At 38.9% G+C, this 20435-nt stretch overlaps 2 protein-coding genes across 6 annotated transcripts in view; one reads left to right on the top strand and one right to left on the bottom strand.

Annotated features, from left to right (window-relative positions):
* LOC124174887 (diphosphomevalonate decarboxylase) overlaps positions 1-20435 on the bottom strand; it is a 33086-nt gene that overhangs the window by 639 nt on the left and 12012 nt on the right. Inside the window, exons 1-10 of one of the 2 annotated variants that reach the window (XM_046554488.1) lie at positions 4182-4332; positions 3693-3763; positions 3538-3605; positions 3354-3400; positions 3116-3267; positions 2857-3024; positions 2468-2761; positions 2220-2387; positions 2067-2135; positions 98-133 (exon numbers count right to left, since the gene is read on the bottom strand). In XM_046554488.1, the coding sequence (XP_046410444.1) occupies positions 98-133; positions 2067-2135; positions 2220-2387; positions 2468-2761; positions 2857-3024; positions 3116-3267; positions 3354-3400; positions 3538-3605; positions 3693-3763; positions 4182-4233 (1125 nt within the window). In that variant the 5' untranslated portion in view covers positions 4234-4332. Of the gene's footprint in view, positions 1-97; positions 134-2066; positions 2136-2219; positions 2388-2467; positions 2762-2856; positions 3025-3115; positions 3268-3353; positions 3401-3537; positions 3606-3692; positions 3764-4181; positions 4333-20435 lie in introns of those variants that run through there. The other variant, XM_046554489.1, reaches the window with a different exon arrangement.
* LOC124174884 (carboxyl-terminal PDZ ligand of neuronal nitric oxide synthase protein-like) overlaps positions 4943-20435 on the top strand; it is a 30361-nt gene continuing 14868 nt past the window's right edge. For 2 of the 4 annotated variants that reach the window (XM_046554479.1, XM_046554477.1), the window contains exons 1-4: positions 4943-5875; positions 14172-14322; positions 19263-19334; positions 20250-20339. In XM_046554479.1, coding sequence (XP_046410435.1) covers positions 14215-14322; positions 19263-19334; positions 20250-20339 — 270 coding nt within the window. In that variant the 5' untranslated portion in view covers positions 4943-5875; positions 14172-14214. Of the gene's footprint in view, positions 5880-14171; positions 14323-19262; positions 19335-20249; positions 20340-20435 lie in introns of all 4 variants that reach the window. The other 2 variants (XM_046554478.1, XM_046554480.1) reach the window with 2 other exon arrangements.

The raw sequence follows: 20435 nt of genomic DNA, 5'->3' as shown, positions 1-20435 counted from the left end.
ATCAGAACTACCTTAGCGATAGTAATAATCGGTCACGTTAAAAGATACGTTTGTGGTTGATTATTGATTTTTGAGAAACTGATGACTAATATCATACCACTCCATATTTATCAATTAGCTCTACATCACGAGCCTTGGTTTCCTCGCGATATAAAGGTGGCTCAGGATAACGTTCATTCAAATAATTGGCAATAGCCAAAGAATCGTCGACCACTTTTCCGTCAACATCTACGAAAGTGGGAACTTTTCCATTAGGATTAATCTGCAGAGAAGAATTATTCAAATCAGTGTACAAAACTTGTCTTTGTGTTATGTGTTATGTAAACAGGCGAAATTATACCGATTCGAACATTGGAAAAAAAAAAAAATATATACGTACCTCAAAATACCATTCAGGCTTTGATTTCAAGTTTATGTTTACTATGTCATGAGGTACGTTCTTCAGCGTAAGTATAAGCCTTGCTCTATGAGAATAGGGGCAAAATTTCATACTGTATAAACGTGCCTTCCCATCCAGTGGAGCAGGCCGGTTAGATCCTTGAATATAAAACAATTTCCCGTATTGTGAGAGGGGCCCATTAAATAGAGAAAAGAAATTACAATATCTCTTTTCTGGGAGAAGAAGTTTAAATTGATTTCGATTATTTAAAAATTTTACTCAAATTTTCTTTCCTTGAGCGATAATAGTTCCGTTTCTAATGAGTTTACGACTCTGACGTTTGAAATGAAACGAATGCAAAATCTGAAACCTTGATTATATCATGCGTTTTTTCAAAAATTGCTAATTTGATCTGTGTTGTATTGACCGAATAATTGTTACAGCAAATTGTTGATGATCAATAAACCCAAATGGATTTTAGAAAGATGAAAACCAAACCCAATTACCCCGTGTTAACAGATGTTTTCCGTTGTTCTCGGCATTTAATTTTTTTCCCGAAAACTATCATAACGCAAGCCTTGACACTACATCAGCTGAATAGACTATAATACGATAAAAGTTGGCAATATTTGTCCTTAGTCTGCGCTAAAAATAAACCTGACTCTAAGCATAAGATGAATTGAATATTAAACAACATTCTTCGTCTTATAAGCGTTAATTGATTAATAAGCTGAGAATGTTCTCCGGAATACCATTCGCATTATTCACCTATACTCGAGACAATCAGTCAGCTAGTCCTTGAAGTATAGTTGAAAAATTTTTCAATTTTATCAGAAAAGGATTACATGGTTGAGGTATCATTGCTATAAATTAAGATAGACAAGAATTTGTAGAACGAGAACATGCCGATAAATATACGCAGTGATGAATCACCCTAAATTACGAAAGATTCGAAAGGAACAGAGAACAGCGTGTCAGTGCCGACGCAGCGTGGCATTGACTGCTGATAATTGAAGCAATAAAATCGAACACCGGTATTCTTGCGACATTGGGTGTTTAATTATTTTGAATGCGGCTTACCAGCGCTCAGATGCAACGCGCTCATGGTTTTCTCGGCTGATCAGTGCTGGAAGGAAGTATCAACGGGCACTGGTTCCTCGATGGTACTAATATTCTATTCGACGGCGACGAATTCGGTGCCGCAACAACGGTAAAAATGCCAACAACAATGGCCCTTCAATTGATTAAGCGGCTAACGAATTGCGCATGCGCAAGAGCGACCGTGTATCGTTGGTTGCCGCTTGCGCGGTGAAAAATTGACTAATCCCGCGATATTTTACAGGCATTTGACAATAGTCGATAAGTGGGACAAGCTATTTATCGTCGATCTGCCGTTTAACTGAAATCGAAAAATTCGGCTAATGAGACTAATAATATATTAACGTTTCCGTGTCAAACGAGATATGCTAAACGATTCTGATTTAGGTGGATCTGAGACTCAATTTGACCACGTAATAGGCGTTCTTAATAAAATATCTTATGTGCGTTTAATTGCAAAAAATACATTCGACCCCCGTGGTATTTCATTTCCATTTTTTTTTCCCTAAGCTTTCCTCCTCAGTGGTAAACCACTACGATCGAGAAGATGGTCGGCCGCTTCACGCAATATTTTCGGCCCATCACCGACACACGTATGAATGATATATTTCAGTTTTCCCGGACTTTGTCGCTCAGCGTTAATCCGACGTAATAAATCCTGAAATGAATGAAAAGCGATTTAAGAATCGACTTTGTGTTTAGGATGCAAGACTTAGGTAATCGAAAAGAAAATAAAAAGAACCTCCGAAACGGCTGCAGGCTGCACAGGAATGCCTTTAAGATACTCGACGCCGATATCGCCTAGACTAATTGTGGGAAAATAATGGTTTAGAATACTGATAACTTCCGGAACGTCTTTTTCCAAGAGATACAGAGTAGCGTTGGGACCTGCGTCAAAGGTGTAGGCCGCCTGGGAAAATGAAAAAATGAATAAATTCAGGATGAATCCTTCTTTCTCGATATTATTTTCAGAGATCTTGGATGTTTCACCTTCGTTTCTCCAGCGGCGGCATTGTACGCGTGAATAAGTTCAACAATAGCGTGAGAAGTGTCGTTCATGTAGACGCAAGGAGGAAAGGTATCGAGGCAAGTGGCGTGAAACTGATTGGAGTCTTTCATCGTGAGTTCCGCAAATTTCGTAAAATCCCTATCAAGTATAGCTTTGGTCATTTCTTCCACTCTCCGCGGCACCGAATGTTCAGCCCGGTATTTCAGCAGCTCAGATGTCGCAACGCTCCGCTTCATTCCAATAGCACTGGAAACTTTTTTGGAAGCGTCGTTCACCTGCAGAGCAAAAAGCAATCATTGCACTCAATTCGCACAACAATATCGCAAATATTCTTCATCACTCGCCGCTGACTGTAACCGTGGAGACTTACAACCAAAACAAGGATTCTCATTTGTGGCCAGTGTTCTGGGGCAGCGATCTGCTTAGCTATACTGTCGCTGCCATCCGGTTTAGAGCCCGAATACCAACGTACGAATCCTCCGAAGACGCTGCGGCAAGCGGATCCGGAACCAGAACGTGCAGCCGCGCTGATATCGCCCTGAAATTACCGATTGATCATATTTATCAAGTTCGGAATTGCCCCGAGGAAAGTTGAGAGGTTTGGAGAGGTTTCCATCATCGAGACTTACCTCGACATTGTAAAGCCCTGCCAAAGCAGCGACTAAACAGGCGTAACCTGCGGCGCTGGAAGCAAGACCGGCGGCAGTAGGAAAATTATTTTCCGAGCAGATATGAACTTTCCAAGATCCAACGTCACTTCCCAGTTTGGCACGCTTCCTTACTGCGAATGTCATAGTGTTTCGTTTAGTTCCAATATTCGAATATGCCTTTTTAGCATGGTTCAGCAGTTACAAATTTGATACTTACTTTCTTTCAAACAGTTTTGCAGTCTCTTATTATCGATGGACTCTTCACTGAAAAATGAAATCCAACATATCGGGGTATGAGTTTGAATTTTTCAGCTGGATTTATAAAAGTCGAATTAAGAATCGATTCAGTTGCAGGGACTAGCTACTTGAAAAATAAACGGTAAATAGGGGTTCACCTTTACCTTCCGTTTAGCCAGATGCGATCTTCCTTGAAATCTGCGCTCGTCATTACTGTGGTTTTTGCGCAGAGCTAAAAAATAGTTTATTCGCAAGTATTATTTATGCGCATAATCTGAGTATCAAAAACCATAATATTCGAATCGGAAAATAGATTTACGTGATCGGTGTGTAGCGTTGCGCTGAGAGAATCATTGATTGGCAAAATTAAATCCTCGTCTCGTTTTCCCCCTGAAAATAAATTCATTCGATAAATAATTATCAACATTACAATGGAATTACATTTACTGCATTAAAAATACCTATATGTACAACGGATAATTAAAAACTGTTTTCGAGATTCTGTGACAAATTTCTAGAGAGTTTTAAATACAACAACGGCAGGTATTTTTGTTCAGTTTAATCTATTCTTTACTAGTTTAAGCCACCTTTTAGGTCACTCACGATACTGTTATTCTAATTTCACACATCGCAAGTTTCAGTTCGCTCTATCTTCACATAACTGTTTATGCAAGTGAACGCTTATCTATACCTATAGCTGATAATAACGGGCCGATGTAATTTTTCTAGCCCCGACTACATATGTCCTGGACTCTCACAGTCTAAACTTCATCGCTAATAATTTAAACCGACTAATTTTCGTACTTACAATACTTAATTACGGCAATATTTACAGGTGCTATGCAAGTCACGACATTCATTGTTAAAAAGAGGGTGAAATTTTGCCGCCGCGTCGCAAGAATTAAAATACAACAATAGGTGTTAACCTTATCTACTCAAATGCCAAAACTGCGGCGCACCATGAACATCGTAAAATAAACTAACCGCAAGATGGGTAAGTCGATGGCATATTAATCAAGTATAGGCACAGCGCCCTGTGGTAGAACATTTTCGAAATACGACAAGGATCGCCATCTCTCATCGTCGAAAGAAACTACGAAAATTTCCGCGCCCTCGATTCAACTTATTTAAATAGAAAACTATCTGTAAATTTTGATTTATATCAACCTGTTTTAGATTTTCGTTGATGAGCTGATTTTTTCTCATTATTTAAAATACTATTCTTGAAAAAACAGAAAATGAAAAGAATAATGTGCAGAGATACAATAATTTTTTAAACACGAATAACAGACTAGCGAAACTCATAAAATTCTATCCATGCATATTTGATCGTTGATTTCACTGTTGCTGAAATGTAACTGTTCGAAAAAACTGAAAAATAGCGGAAATTCAGACTGACCGTCGAACTTGGAGTTCGAAAATCGTTAAACAAAAAATGAAACGCGCTGTAGGAGCTAGACTGGTCCTGGAATATTGACCGCGGGAGAGTTTGTCAGTTCGAATCACAGATGGAGCTTTAAAGAGAAAGATGCACGCTCAGGGTTCCCGCTTTGTGATTACAGCCGGTTTTCAGTGCGATGCCGGTTCCGCTCAGGACGGGGATGTATCTTCGAGGTGCGTTCCCGTAGAAGCGTGCATTTAGAATCTCGCGTGGCCAAGCTGTCGATCCGTATAATTAAAAACAATTTCAAGTATATCATTAACGAGATTAAAGTTCACCTGGAAATCCGCACGTTATTATAAATAAATCAAGAGTACAGTGTATGCATAAATAAATCTTCAAACGGCAAAATTCCCGCAACAATTTCCACCGCGTTGGAGATTTCGGTACAGTATAATACAAAGCATTTGAAATCCATCATTTTGTGAAAAATAGTGATTTGCGGAAGCTGAATATGCGGTGTCGACGATATTAAAAAATTCAAACAATGTAGTTTTCACCATAATATCGAACAATCGTAAAAGACGGTAGTAGAAAAAAAAAAGAAAAGAAAAAAAAAGTGTACGATCCTTGACATTCCTTTCTAAACCTGTATAACGTACAAGGTATAATATATGCCTGTATAACATACTAGTGGAAATTAACAGCACGTGTATTATAAAAAACGCAAATAATTGACGCACGTGTGGTGCCCGCGAAGCTCGATAAAATCGCGTAAACTGGTATCGTAAATTCATTGACACGGTCGCTTTCGGATACATTACAAGTTCGAAGCGTGCGACACGAAACGCGGCGAGGAAAACCTGATTTCGAAGCTGGGGCTTCGGCGAGTAAAAAGCGCTCCAGCATCACCATCGCCGTCATCGTCGTCATCGTCATCGTCGTATCTGGCGAGGTGCATTATCCTCGGCCGTGTGTGTATCGTGCGGTGTGCGGTCGTTACGGCCGACCTGCGGCACCGCGGCACTGTCATCTGCTTTCGGAGAAGGGTGCGGATACCGACGTGTAAAAGTTGTGTGATGGGATCTTGGTGTGCGCTCAGCGCCAGGATACGTGGATGTGTAGGTATACCTCCGACACGATTTAACGCTGATCCTGTCCCACTCACTCTCCTCCTACCTTCGTATTCCTACGTGCCTCGACTCGCTTTCGCATGGAACGCGTTTTACGGAATCGAGACGATCGGACCACGCGCCCGCCACGCGAGCTTCGCGTTTTGAATACAAGATTGAAGTTCGCAACGTTACGAGAATGAAGTTGGTAACCTTACCGTAACGATCCGCGTTTAGGAAGGATCGTTAATCGATTCGCATCTTCGCGACTTTTCGAAATTTAGTAAAACATTGCAATGAAGAAAGTATCCGACAATTCTGAAGAGCCGATTTCTTGAAAGTCGTCCTAAAATTGGACAATAATCGTTCTTTCTTCTCGTGGAACGTTACGTTAACGCTGCTAACTTCAGCCTCGTGAAACGTTAGCAGCGAAATGTGTCAGACTTTTTGAAAATAGATAAATGCAGTTCAGTATTATCCTCGTGATTCCATAAAAGTGTGGAAAGTTAAAGATGTTTTACAAAATTTTCGATTTTTGCTAGCTTCAGTCTCGTAACGTTTCGGTGTGCAATAACGATGCTTTTTTGGGAAAACTCGTTATCTTGTGTAAAATGCGGTAAACCGTAGTAATATTTTGCAAATTCAGTTTAACACGCCTACTTAGGTATTACATGAAATTACGAAACATCGATCTCTGGCATTTGTAATCACATTGAAGTTAGTAACGTTATCGCAACGATTCATGCTGAGGAAAAACCGTTACTTCGTTATTTTCGAACTGTTTGAAATTCAATAAACGTTAATAAAACGAAATATAATCATATTTTCCAATCCTGGTTCCTTAAAAATCGTTGTGAAAAAATAAGAAAAGTGATTTCTTCTCCACGTTTCGTTACGATAACGTTACGATAATCTGTTACCAACTTCGGAACACTTGTTTCAAATATAATCCGATTATTCTTTCACTGACAAAATGCACACGCGATATATTCACACCCCACTAAGCACGTGTGTGCATGTGTGTATAACTTTTTGTTTACTTCTAACTTGTAGAATTTATTATTTCAGTGTTCATATAATACGAAAGGTATTATAAAAGTCTATACGTAGAGTTGAGAAATTCTCGATACAGGTAATACATGAAAAAAGTCTGACAATGAGTCAGCTGTATAAAACCGAAAGAAAAACCGCGGGAAGATACATATTCACAAATATATACAACGATATACATATATATGCGTGTAGATATTTATATGCATATTATATACATCTAATATTTGGCTTGTTTCTCAAAATCATCAATCACTCGGTGATCTCGTCATGTGAAGCGTTCTTGGCGTCTATAAGCTCGTTAAAAATCGCAGCAACTATCTCGCATTTAAGCAAAAGCTCCATAGCCCGGTGCGTATAAGCATCGATATACGAATTTATATGCGTGTGTATATATATATATAGATAGATACATATGTCCGTTTGATTTTAATTTTAATTTTCCCCTCGCGTCGTTCGGGTTTGTTTTCAGTTTTACACGGGGTCACCGTCGTCGTCGCAGGTCCAAAGGCTTACGTAACTGACTATTATACCAACCGGGTGGATGGACGTATAGACTGCATATATATATATATATATATAATACGAGAAGATAAAATAAAACGCTTTCAAATGTCACGAGCAAACGTTACAGATATAGAGGAGAATCGATCAGGTGATCGCGGTTCACCTATAAACATCAGGCTGAAGTTAGTAACGTTAAAACGTGACGAAACATTGAAAGAAAATATTACTATTTTGTAAGTTTATGGTGACTTTGGAGCAGTCAAGTTTTCAAAATACTAAATGCATTTTCCTTTATTACGATAACGATTAACGAATAACGATTTCGATTCGCGGAGAGGAAAATCCGTTACTTGTCAATTTTCGTACAGTTTGAAGTTCGGTAAATCGTTTCTAAAAGGAAATTTACTGATATTTAAGAAAACGGTGATTGTTTCTCAACGTTTCGAAATGGATTCCAAATTGAAGCTCGTTAACAATTGCAATAAAGTTAGCAACTTCAGCCTGATCTATAAACGCGTCCGACGCGTTTTCGGGCCAAACAATTAATGATCAGCGGTGTATCCGTTATTACAGGGATGCCCGAAATAAGCGAATCTCATTACGTACAACGCACACCTACACGCTATTCGATATATTTTTCAAATCGCGCGTCACGCGGCCTCAAGGTTCGCGGCTTATAGCCGCGCGTTTCGAGTGCGGGGGCGGGTTCGGTTTGAATCTCCGGCAAACTAGGCGCGGGATCGCGATTCTGCGAATTCCCGGTGATCGCATTAGCTGATCGCCTCTCAGCCGTCCGGCAACGGCGATTTTCCACTTTCACCGCCACCTCGCCGCTACGCGTCGAACTGTGCAGCTGCGGAATGGCTAGGCAAGCTTTATTCGCTGCACCCAACTCGATCCGCTCGTTTTAGCGAATCTTTTACAGGGTTTCAACCGTGACTCACTAGCTCCGACAAAACCGTTACGCTCTCATGCGAGTCGAGAGTATTAATCGCGGGCTGAAGTTTGTTACGTTATTGTAACGATGCATCTCCAGGGAAAAACTTTTGGATTACCGGAAATTCGGCAAACCGTTGATACAGTATCGATAATCTCAGTAATTTTGTAACTTCAACGTCTTCGGTTATTCTGCAGAAGCCTACCACGCTGGACTTTTTTCTTTCTTTCTTTTTTTTTTTGTACCGCGACTATTTTCAAACATATCAATCACGTGTGATATGTTTCAACGTTTATATCATGTAATGTTGCAACGCGACACCAACAAATATATAATATTTATCTGCCGAAATTACATCGTTTCTTTGTTTTTTTTTTTTTTTTTTCTTCTTCTTTTGTCATTCTCGATTTATCCCCTCTTTTCGGACCAAACAAAACGAATTGAACAACAGCTTACTTTTTTTTTCTTTTTTTTTTTTGACGTTTTCAAATAGATTTCGGCACCCTTTCCGATCAAGCTAAAAATTTGAAATAATTCACACGCTGTTTTTTTTTCGTCATTATCTATTGATTCCAGGGGTGAGAAGCATATTTTGGAAATAATTGACGATCGCCCGAACGTATGTAATTATAAAATATCGAATTATGCGGCGTTGAATTCGTTCTTTAAGAATAATTCTCCAAGCTCCTCATGGTGCGGCTGTGATATCGTGACGCTCTCGGTCTTTGGGAATTCTTCCTATACCTAAGTATATGCAACCATAACTGATACTGGTTTGTCTACACAAGGATGAATCAGGCACGTAGCAGGGAGCGAGGATCGAGCCGAGTTGACCGCATATGGAAATCTCGAGTACAATGGTCTCTACGGTATTCTACTCGGCACCTCGGAAGTCGATGGAAATACCTTAAAATACATCCCGAGTTCAGTTCTCCTTCAACGTTTTCATTCGAGTAATTATTCGCAGATTACTCGACCGATTTCGTTCGAATTTTAACCTGCAGTCAAACTAATTGACGCAAGTTTCTTCATCTTAAGGGTATGCGGTACTCCTACCCTTGCCGACCGAGCAAACTCACCCCTTTCATTCCCAATTTAAATAAACAATTGAACGGAACTTTCTTCAATTCTGCTACGAAAGAGCGATGTACCGTCGAAATTTCAACTCTTTATGTTCACTTGTTTATTTAATCGAGGAAGAAAAATGGTGAGTTTGCTCGGTCGGTAAGGGTAGGAGTACCGCATACCCTTAAAAGGTTCATTAGTTTCGAAGATCTATCGCCGACGGAGAAAAATATGCATTTTTCCAAATATTCGCACGTTCGAAGGACAGCTCAACCGTTTTCACTCAAAATTTATTTAGTTCCAAATTTACAATTCAAAAAATCCGTTGACCTAACGTCGGGATCGTATTACGATAACGACTACACAGGGAAAAAAAAACAAATTTGAATACCCTGCGAGCGGAAGTCTGAAAACGATCGTAGGTGAAAACCGAGCTTTTTTCAAGTCAATAATGATCATGCCGGAAGTTAGTAAAGTTATCGTAACGATTTATGCCGAGAAAAAACTGTTATCTCGCGACTTTGGAATTGTTTGAAAAATTGTAAATTTCAATAAAAACAAGACACAGGCTAATATATCCTGAAACCTTAGTTCCTTTAACGTAATTGCAAAAATATAAGAAACTCATCATATTTTTCCTCGTGAAAAATGTACTGAGAAAAATTTCATTTAACCGGTATTAAAAATTTCTCTCAAGAGGTTTATAATCCGAAAGTGTACCCAAAGAAAAGTGCAGGGGCAGCAAGGCGATGTTTTCTACGAGCACCGGGCCTGTCGGTAGAATCGAGGCATTAAAAAAAAAAAGGGATAGGAAGAGGGCCCGACGCGCGTTGTTTTACCTTTTCCCTGCTGGGTCCGGGGACCGGGTACCGGCAGGGGGGAGGAGGGAGGAAAGCAGCCGTGAAGCTCCCTCCACACCGAGCCGGCTTGACCGCCGCGGCGAGGTCATCGTGCACCGTAGAGATCAACAAACGACCGGGTCTCTTTGTCTGTGTCTGATGCAGTTGGTGCACTCCGTGCGCGGCCGACTTCGGGCGAAGCGAAGTCGAAGCCAAGGCGAAGCGAACGCGAAGCGAGGGCGAAGCGAGGGCGAAGCGGACACGTCGTCGGTTGATGCACCTTGCAGCACGCGATAGATATCCGTCCATTCCGTCCATCCATCCACTCCCGAAGGGTCTCGACGCCTCTGCGTACGATTTGTACGTGACCCGAGGATTCGAGCTCGAGGATGGGATGAATTAGCGGAAACGCGGTGAAACATGCAGATCACGTTCCGGGGTGTCGACCTGCCGAGATGCGGGAAAACGCGGCGTTTTCTTTCAATCGCATACGTAACGCAAGGTTCGTAATTCGAATCAACGTGACTGCTCTTTCATTGCTGCAGAAAATTGAAATTTGCTCGGATTCGAACTGCGATCGTTTTCCAGGGTGGCGACAGACCGGGAAAAGTCGGGGAATTATGACGGATCGTAAGGAAGAAGTTTTTAATTTTTTTTATAAATCCTTTTCGAACTTCGGCTATGCGTCGCAAATTCAGTTGGGCTAACTTTCGGTAATCGTATCGTTAGATTTCTAATTTTTTGTGCGAAACGATGCGATACTTGGTGCTTTTTTAAATCCACATTTATATATTTAAGGCGCACAACTTCTCGAGCTTTTGGTCGTAAAGGCTGCCCAGCATTACCTAAGTTTCGTGGGAAAACTTCAGGGAATTCTGAAATTACGAGCAAAATTGACGCCACGCTGTTTTTCATCAGTATTTTGTCATGCCGTAAACGCTGTAATATACAAACTGCAATCCCGGACAATTGTATACGTTCTTGAACGAGAATCGCAACTGATTGTAAATTTAAATTCTTATATATCGAGCTATAAAATTATTCGTTGGAAAACGCTTAACAATATTAGTACCTACGGTTAAATGGATGTAACTGTTTGAATGTTCGTCACATATACGTTTACAATACATATGAAAATACACGCGAAGGGTCAATAAAGTGTGGAGAAAATTTTGTAATGCATGGAACTACGGGAAGAAAAAAAGAATTCATTCAGAATGAAATTATATTATACAGTCGTTATTGTAGCTTGTAAACGTTTCGATTCGACTGGCACCAAGTGCCATTGTTTTCCTGAAAGTTTAAAAATTGAAAGATTCAACGCTGGCTCGTATTATCTATTTGTTAGACAGAGTGTAATTTATCGACCAGCTGTTTAATGAAACCGAATAGAAAAGAAGTTGGAAAATTTGACGCAAGATATGGGATAAGTATAATGAACCCGGAAATGGATAGTAAAACACCCGTGCAAGTGTATTTGTACAAGTGTATACTGAGAGAAATTTTTATCTCCGCTTACCGCTCGGTCCTCAATTATTTTCATTTTTTACCACAATCGAAAAATATAGTTCTAGGTAGAAAATGAAAATTAGTTTTCTAGTATCCGTTGCTATTCTTTATCATTGCGATCACCGTTGCTATATTTTCTTGCAACTGTTGTGAAAATTTAATGCTCGCGCAACGATAAATTTACGTTAAAACCTTGTTTAACTAAGAAAGTAGCGTAAACCTCAGAAACTGATTTCGCGTTGCAATAACCAAAAAAGGATCGACGATAGCGGAAAATGGTTAGGCGTGCCTCGTTTTTCGCAATCCCAACAATATTCAAACAATTTTTTTAACGTTGCCTGTCTTACTCAATTTTTTTACCAACTGTAACAAATGAAATTTTTCTCAGTTTTTGTACTACGCGATAAGAAATGAGGGGAAAAAAAGAGAGAGACAAAATTTACCCCGATCACCTAACGGCTTCCTCCCCCGCAGCCAGTGTCGTCTTTTCTTACCTAACCGATGCCGTAGAAAGTCGCCGAGTGTGTGCGTTTCCGTAATCAACGAATAACGGTAATCGAAATAACGACGAAGGATGTAGACAGAAGTACAAAGAGATAGATGCTCGCAGTATAACTTCGGAAAAACCACGAGGTTGAAGTCAGTGATGTTAATCATAACGCAGCGATGCATGTTCAAGGAAAATGCTTTAGAGTTGTCCGTGAAATTGAAATAGGAAACCATGAAAATCCAAATTACTATCCCTCGAAATAATTCCAAGATAGCTGAGTATAAAGAAACGATTTTTTCCAAAATCCTTCGTTACGTTTTAAAAATACGTTTCTTAACGTGAAATATCTGGATTTTCATTCGTACTCGTCGGTCATACGATCAATATTATCTTCATTAATAATTGTAAGTATTTGAAATAGCTTTGAAAAATTTTCAAAACGAACGGAACGACTTCGACGGTGAAAATAACGAAGCTAAAAATCGTGAGCCAAATTAGTTACTTCGAGGGTCGAACCTAGGCTGAGTCGGCACGGAATGCCCCATATATGTACATATATATGTATACATATTTAAGGCGCGCTGCAGACTCGCAATCAACAGAAAGGGTAGAGTTTCCGTATACCTGGAATTCGGAGTGGTGATGCAGGTGGTCCAAGCAGCGGCACGGATTTGAAACTTGCTTGAGAGAGGAGAGGAGAGGAGAGGAGAGGAGAGGAGAGAGCAGGTGGCCGTATCTGGATCGGGAATCAAAGGTCCCGACATGCTCCGATTTTTTTTTTTTTTTTTTCTTGTAACAAGTACCGAAAGAAAAATTGTCGTATAACCTGGAGGAAGTAGGAAAATATTTAGAGATCGCTACCAATCATTGTTTTATTTTTTGTTTACTTTTATGTGGACACCTTACGGATCTATACATATAATATATTGATTTATTTTTTTTCGAATCGTGGTCCAATTAATCAGTGATGATAATTAACGTAAGTCTGCATCGGTCGAGCAATTATCCCTGCAGCTGTTGGCGGACGAACGAATAAAGAACGTATTGTGCCTCGTTGTTCCTTGTTGTTCCTTGTTGTTATACCTACGTTACATGTCCGATGTGCGTATTACCTGTGCGCGAAAATGAGAAACCTTGAGAAACTCGGCTGCACCGACCATTACAGAAAAACTACGATTTATCTTTTACGAGATGTGAAAACCGTGACAGGAATCGACGTTACGTACATTGTACATACATCGATTCGTGGGAAATGACGCAATAAAATCATCATCGCTAAATCAGTCAATCAGTAGTGTACGATTAAGATATCGCATCAAAACGCGATAAAAAATACGTACCACGACGTATAATTACATGTACAGAAATTTCACGTTCTTTTCTTTTCTCTTCGTAATCTCGCTTCAGGTTTCTAAACAATTTGATATGAAAAATTGACATGCGATCTTCAAAAGCACGGTTAACCGACGTAATAATATCGAGCGGTCCTCGGCCGTTTTAAACTTTTGTCACCTCGGCGTAAAATTTTTCTACGATCACGTATTTCTTTCTCCTCAAACTCCGATATGTATTTTACCTTCACAAAACATCTCTCTTATACCTTGTGCACGAATTATACCACGTCTACATCCTTTCCATCCTTTACATCCTAATCTAATCGGGTCCCATAAGCTTCCAGTCGAGTTCTCAGCCACGTGCGTTCAACGTACGTACATTTACGTACTCTTATGTGCATATATACATATATATCTATTATTATACCCTCTTTGTTTATTGTCAGAGCGCACGTGTCGGCGAATGCATGCATGCGGATTTATTCTGAAACCCCTTTGCTTGTAATACCGTATACTGCATACATACATATATATATATATATATATATATATACATGTGCTCTATATATTTCAGCGAAGTTAAGCGTTGAAAATCGGATGCATCAGCGGGGCCAAGGATGCCCTCGAAGAAGCAGTATAACCTCGTTCACAATGACGATTACGACACGAGAATCCCGCTTCACAGCGAAGAGGCTTTTCACCGCGGTATCGTCTTTCACGCAAAGGTAAATGATACAGGGATAATATATATATATATATCTATATAAGAGGAATAATCTTGCGGGCAACAAGAATAATCACGTGGATGATAATGATAATAATAATAATAATAATAATATTAATAATAATATCAGAGCCCCGCAGCGACGGATTCAAAGGGACCGGTTCTTTTCTTCCGAATAAAGTCATCCAGCAGCTCCCCTTATTCATTCGATTCGCGGTTCACCGGAAAGTATTCGCATCGTACATGACGTTAGCTCAAGATCGGTAAGACGCTTTTTAAACCGCGGCGCAGCTCGCTCAACTTTGTGCGAAATACGTTACCTGGTGTAAATGATTGACCGTTAGTCGATTTTTCAATTTCAAATAAAGAGCTTACCGACTGAAACCGGTTGCAACACCGTGCGAGGTAGTGAAAGAAGAAAAAAATTCAAAAGAGATCGGTGTGTACGTAAGTAATGTATTCGGTTCATCGAATTTTCTGAAGTAAGAAAGTTTCACGGAACGAACAATTTCTGATTTTCATCTATACGTGTACACGTATAAAGCATTTCTGTTCGATTAATCGTTTTTCGAATTAATCGATCGATCAACGGTTTCGATTCACGCAACGATTGACCCGCGGAATTGTTACACTAGACAAGTTCGATTAATCGAAACCGTCGATCAATCGTTCAATTTATTGAAAATCGATTGATCGCACAGCGCTAGTATCTAACTACATACTACAATTGTATAAGACACAGATGGACGTATATTTACGCGTAAAAGTCGTTAACAATCTTCTAACCGAAAGAATTGTCGAACGAGATGCTGCAGCATCCTTATTATTACGTCTGTAGCGAGAAATACGTTTCTTCTTAAGCCGCGAGAGAAATTCTACGACGTCTAAAGAATTTCGTGCATCTTTCGACCTACCGACAGACTTGCGTCTAACACGTTATACGCAAGAAACTCGAAGTCTGTCGACGAAGACTAAACAATCGTTGCACGTACTCGTCGCGTGTATAGATTGTACTTTTGTGTGTGTGTTTGTGTGCGCGTTAGTTGGACGTTAGTTCGTTGTGCGGTATATTGATTTAGGAAGGAGAGAAAGACCGGAAGAGATAGGCAGTTGTTCTTTACGCTTCCTTTTTTCCATCTCATTTGTTTCCCTCGTCTCGTCTTGTTTTCAGCTCTTTTCTTCTTTCTACGCGGCAACGGTTTCGAGATGATAGGTATACCTACTAGCCCGTTGACGAAGCGACGTTATTCACACCTCTCGACGCAAGCTGCGGTTTTTTTTTTTTTTTTTTTACTCTAAATGAATTATAGAAATTTCTAAATCACAATTGCGATTTTTTCCCGATCTTTGGTACGTCTTCTTTTTGTTCTAATTCTTCTTCTTCTTCTTCTTCTCCTTCTTCTCGTCCTCCTTCTCCTTCTTCGGTGAAAATCTAAACTGCTGTTCATAGGCGCGTAGTTGAGCTTGGATGTTGAGTTTTTCTTTTTAATTTTATAAAGAGACTTTGCCATACGCGGATCGGTGAGAAACCACGCGACGAATAAGAAGAAGTAGACGAACAAGAAGAAGAGGAAAAGATATTTTTGGATACCGTAGAGGCAGCGACGCTGTGACGTCACACTGCACGTGTTTATTTCAGTAGCTCTCATTCTGGGGTGGAAAAAAGAGGGAAATTGGTAAGAGAAAGTTTTCAGGCTTTGTCTTTCCCGCGTCATTACATGTAATAAATTCATACACGTGTAACAATCGCAATAAACAGTTAAAATATATGTATTAGGGGGGTCCAAAAAAATCAATTGTTCGTTGTTTTTTTTTTCTTTTTTTTTCTTGTTTATCAAAGTCGCACGTTTAATACTCGTAAGAATAGGAATTAAGACGCGCCTGTTATAAGCTCTTGACGCTAGTATTCAGTGATTCCGGAACGCGATCTTCTATTTTCCATTAAATTAATAAACAAACACGCGAAAATAATTTTAGTTTTATCTTAATTTTGTAACTCAGTAACGAGGCAACGTACACAAACGTCCGATACATAGTACTTTGCAGGGGATTCAATGCTCTGCAAAAAAAAAAAGGTCTCTTATAATTTTTCGAATTTGATTTTTTTTTCTTTTTTGTTCCCTTAGCAAAAAACGATGGCGCAAAATTACGCGTACCTCATTTTTCGTAATTCCAACAACATTCAAACGATTTTTTTAACGATGCCTGTTTCACCGAATTTTTCCAGTTACTGTAACAAATGAAATTTTTCTCAGTGCGATTTTTTTAGACCACTCGAAATTTGATTATTGCGATTACTCGTGGCGTGCAGAAAGTTGCAACGTACCCGTTATGTATTAGACAAATTCATTGTACCGTGTATCCTCACCCTCGGGACAGCGTGGGCGTTTATTCGCGTTTTATTTGACTCGCGCTTTTTAGCATATAGACGGGTTTTACGATCGCATCAAAGTGCAGTAACCCTCTCGAAGGCAGAGATCATCCGTCCGCTTGTAACGCGTCCCGCAAGCGTGCGGAGAGCGACTACATTTTTTCCAAGGAAACGATCAATTTTTTTTTTTTTTTTATTTATTTATTTATTTCCCTTCTCATCCTCGCCGCGATATTTACAGAACAATTACTACCGCACGGCATTACATACATATTTATATGCGCGGGTATTGTACGGTTGGAAATATAATGGCTCTTTGTTTATTTATTATTATTTCTCTCTCTCTCTTTCTTTATTTTTTTTATTTAAATTATTCTACCTTGTATTATATGCCGTGTCACGCAAAGCACAAAATTCAACACCACTGTATAATGTAGGTACCTACACATATTATATATGGAGAAATTATTTTTGGCGATAGATTGTTTTTTTAAATTTTTATGCTAGATTTATGTACTATACAGGTATTATACTTATAGATACGATATTATATGTATAATGATAATAATACCGTTTAATTAGTAGCGAACATGTAAAATTGAGTGTATGTAAATTTGTTGATTGACGAAATTTTCATATATTTACATATACGAATAGGCTGATCATGTAATTCAATTTTTTGACAGAAAAAATGAAAAGGAAGAGAAGAAACGCGATTGTTATTTGGCAAATTCAATAAGTATGCGAGGGCTGCGAAGAATGAATATTTATAAAACAACTTCTGTATAAAATTAGGGCGTTAATAAATAGCCGTGCCAATTAAAACGGTATTGAGTTGAATAAACTTTTTCGTTGATGGGTACATATGTATAAATCGAATTGAAGAGCGTATTCCAGCGATGGCAAAAAGCTAAAAATAATCGAACACGACTCGATTAGAATCGGTAAAAATTAATTGATTAATCGATTATTTCGTATAATTCTTTTTTTTTTTTTTTTATTTTAACGGTGCATTTGAAACCAAAATTTCGTAAATTTCATTACGTAGTCTTGATAACGGAAAAGTTTTTTGATACTTTATACTTTCTTACAAAATGTTTTTTTCAATTTCAGGTGAAAACATTCGTTTATCTTTCACTTGTTGTATCAAATAGGTGTAATTATTAAGTGAGACGATGATAATAATCGACACTCTAATCGCATAAAATTGATATTGTATCGCGTTGTTAACGGGAGTAAAAAACCAAAAACCGATCGCGAGGTAAAATAATCGATTATACTCGATTAATCGGGAAAAAGTAATCGAATTCGTGAAATTGTAAGACCGATCATTGATCGACTCGTAACACCGACACTTTTCGATCATTTCTCACACCTTTATACGATAAGTGTACGCGTGTACGATACACGTGAATGAAACGACGATGCGACGGATGAGATCGCGGCTCGGAAATAAACTTTTAATTCTCTCCTCCTCGTCTTCCGTGAAACGGAGCGATAAATTATCATACCCACGCGGTATTGAAAATCCGTTCCCTCCTTCGTCGTATATTCGTTTACATTGAGAAAAATTTCATTTTTTACAGCGACTAGAAAAATTGAGTGAAACAGGTATCGTTAAAAAGAAAAATTTCTCTCATTGTCAGTGTATGCAGCAACTAATCAGCGATAAATACAATCATCAATTCCCGTGCGAATTCAACGCGCAAAAAGGCGATTCAAAAAACCTGCATGAAAACCGATTCGAGAGATTGTTTTTTTCTTTTTCTTTTTTTTTCTTCATTCTCACGGATTTATTTATCGTCACGTACATCGTTGGACGGATCATCGGGTCTTCCTTACACATTGACCAGGGCACTAAATATGAATTTTGCAAACTGTGTAGGAGGCATCGCGTCACTTGTTTCATAGTTCGCGGTTAAACTTGCGACTCGCCTATTTCCATCGGCTACGGAACGGTGGATTACATTATGCATGTATCATACACGCGTGTATATGTATACACACCCAGAAAACTACGTGCACCTGCAAATCTGGGACAAGAGTATCGCTATTATGTCGCATGCAAGCATTGTTATATATATGTATATATTATCTAAACGCGGATCGAGACAAAAGTTCGTAAACTTGAATTCTGTGCCGGGTGTAAAATTAGTGTCTAATGCGTTGTAAATTGTTCGCGAAATATTTCGCGGAGAGAAAGAAGGAAGGAAAAAAAAAAAAAAAAAACATAAATAAAAGTCACACCGCGAGGTAAATCTTTCGAGTTTACTTTTCGCGAGTTTTATTCCACGATCCAGGGCAGGTTTTAATATTATTTAAATTATTCTCGGGATAATAATTACAAAGACTTATTCTTGTCGTCTCCCTTCTTGTTTATTGCGATGAATATTTCTTGCACGAATAACGGAACAATTGACACGCGGAAATTATTACAGCGTTTAATAACGCGCAGCCTCGTTGGTCCGATTCGCGATATAAACGATTTTCTGCTAATATATCCTAGCTGTAAAATTATAAAAAAAACAGTTCTTTGATCAACGATCTGCGCTTCGTTTCTCACGTTACAGTTCATCGGGTCCCTCGAAGTACCGAGGCCAACGAGCAGAGTGGAGATCGTGGCGGCGATGCGCAGGATCCGGGTAAGCCGCTCGATTTTTCTTTTCCAATTAACAAACTCAATACCGAGGTAATTAAACTTCGGATAATACCTTGGCAGGTACCTGCAGTCGGCTGTAATATTCCACCTTTGTACGGAGACGATTATCTCTTAGCTTTTCTCATTTTCTTCAGGCAATTTAAACTTATCGCTGTCATTCTTGTCCTAAAGAATTTTATTCACGACTCGATCGTAATTCATTGTTATTTTTTTCTTTTTTTTCTTTTTTTTTACCCCTGAAAAGTGGGACGAAAGTAGCATATTATTCCCTCTTTACTTTACTCCCTCGTCTGTGGGGGAGAAAAAAAAACTAACACTTTTCTCCCGCATTTATGAGGGAAATATGACTTTATATTTCCCGCAAATTAATTTTCCAGTTTGAACGTTTCTCTCTATTTCTTTTTCATTTTGAATCACATTTCTCTGTGTTTTGTTATAAACTTTCAATGATATTACAGCTTTCAGACTGATAGATCATAGTTACACGTAAAAGGAAGGCACTTTTAAGGTCGTATCGGACGGATATTCCCAATCAAAAGTGTGTCTCGGTGAGAGTATTGAACACTTCGCGATGAAATAAAAATCTGAAGAACAAATTTCACTAGAGATTTGTTGAAGAATCCTTTGTTTCAGCAATTTATTAACAACCTTTTGGCATTATAATTATTCGAAACAAATTATTTTATCAACTTGGTTATGACTGATTTATTTCAGATTTATGTCTCATCGCGAATTGTTCAATATTCTCACCGAGACTCACTTTTGGTCGAGAATATACATCCCATAAGACTTCAAGTCAATAATGTGGCCATTGTCGAGTCGGGAATAAAGTCGATTATTCCCTTGTTACGTAATGTACTATTCTATTACAAACCAATGTTTCTTGGTTCTAACGCAGTACGAGTTCAAAGCTAAAGGAATCAAGAAGAAAAAAGTGACGCTTGAGGTCTCCGTCGACGGTCTGAAAGTTACCCTCAGAAAGAAGAAGGTTCGTTTTAATTGCGGTTAATTTTATTGTAAAAATCGTCGTGACATTCGGGCGACAGTGATAAATAATAACGAAATCGAACTAAGAAATGAATTT

This window comes from Neodiprion fabricii, chromosome 2 (genome assembly GCF_021155785.1).
Source record: "Neodiprion fabricii isolate iyNeoFabr1 chromosome 2, iyNeoFabr1.1, whole genome shotgun sequence".
NCBI classification, from domain to species: Eukaryota; Metazoa; Arthropoda; class Insecta; order Hymenoptera; family Diprionidae; genus Neodiprion; species Neodiprion fabricii.
This window is presented reverse-complemented; position numbering and strand designations above follow the sequence as displayed.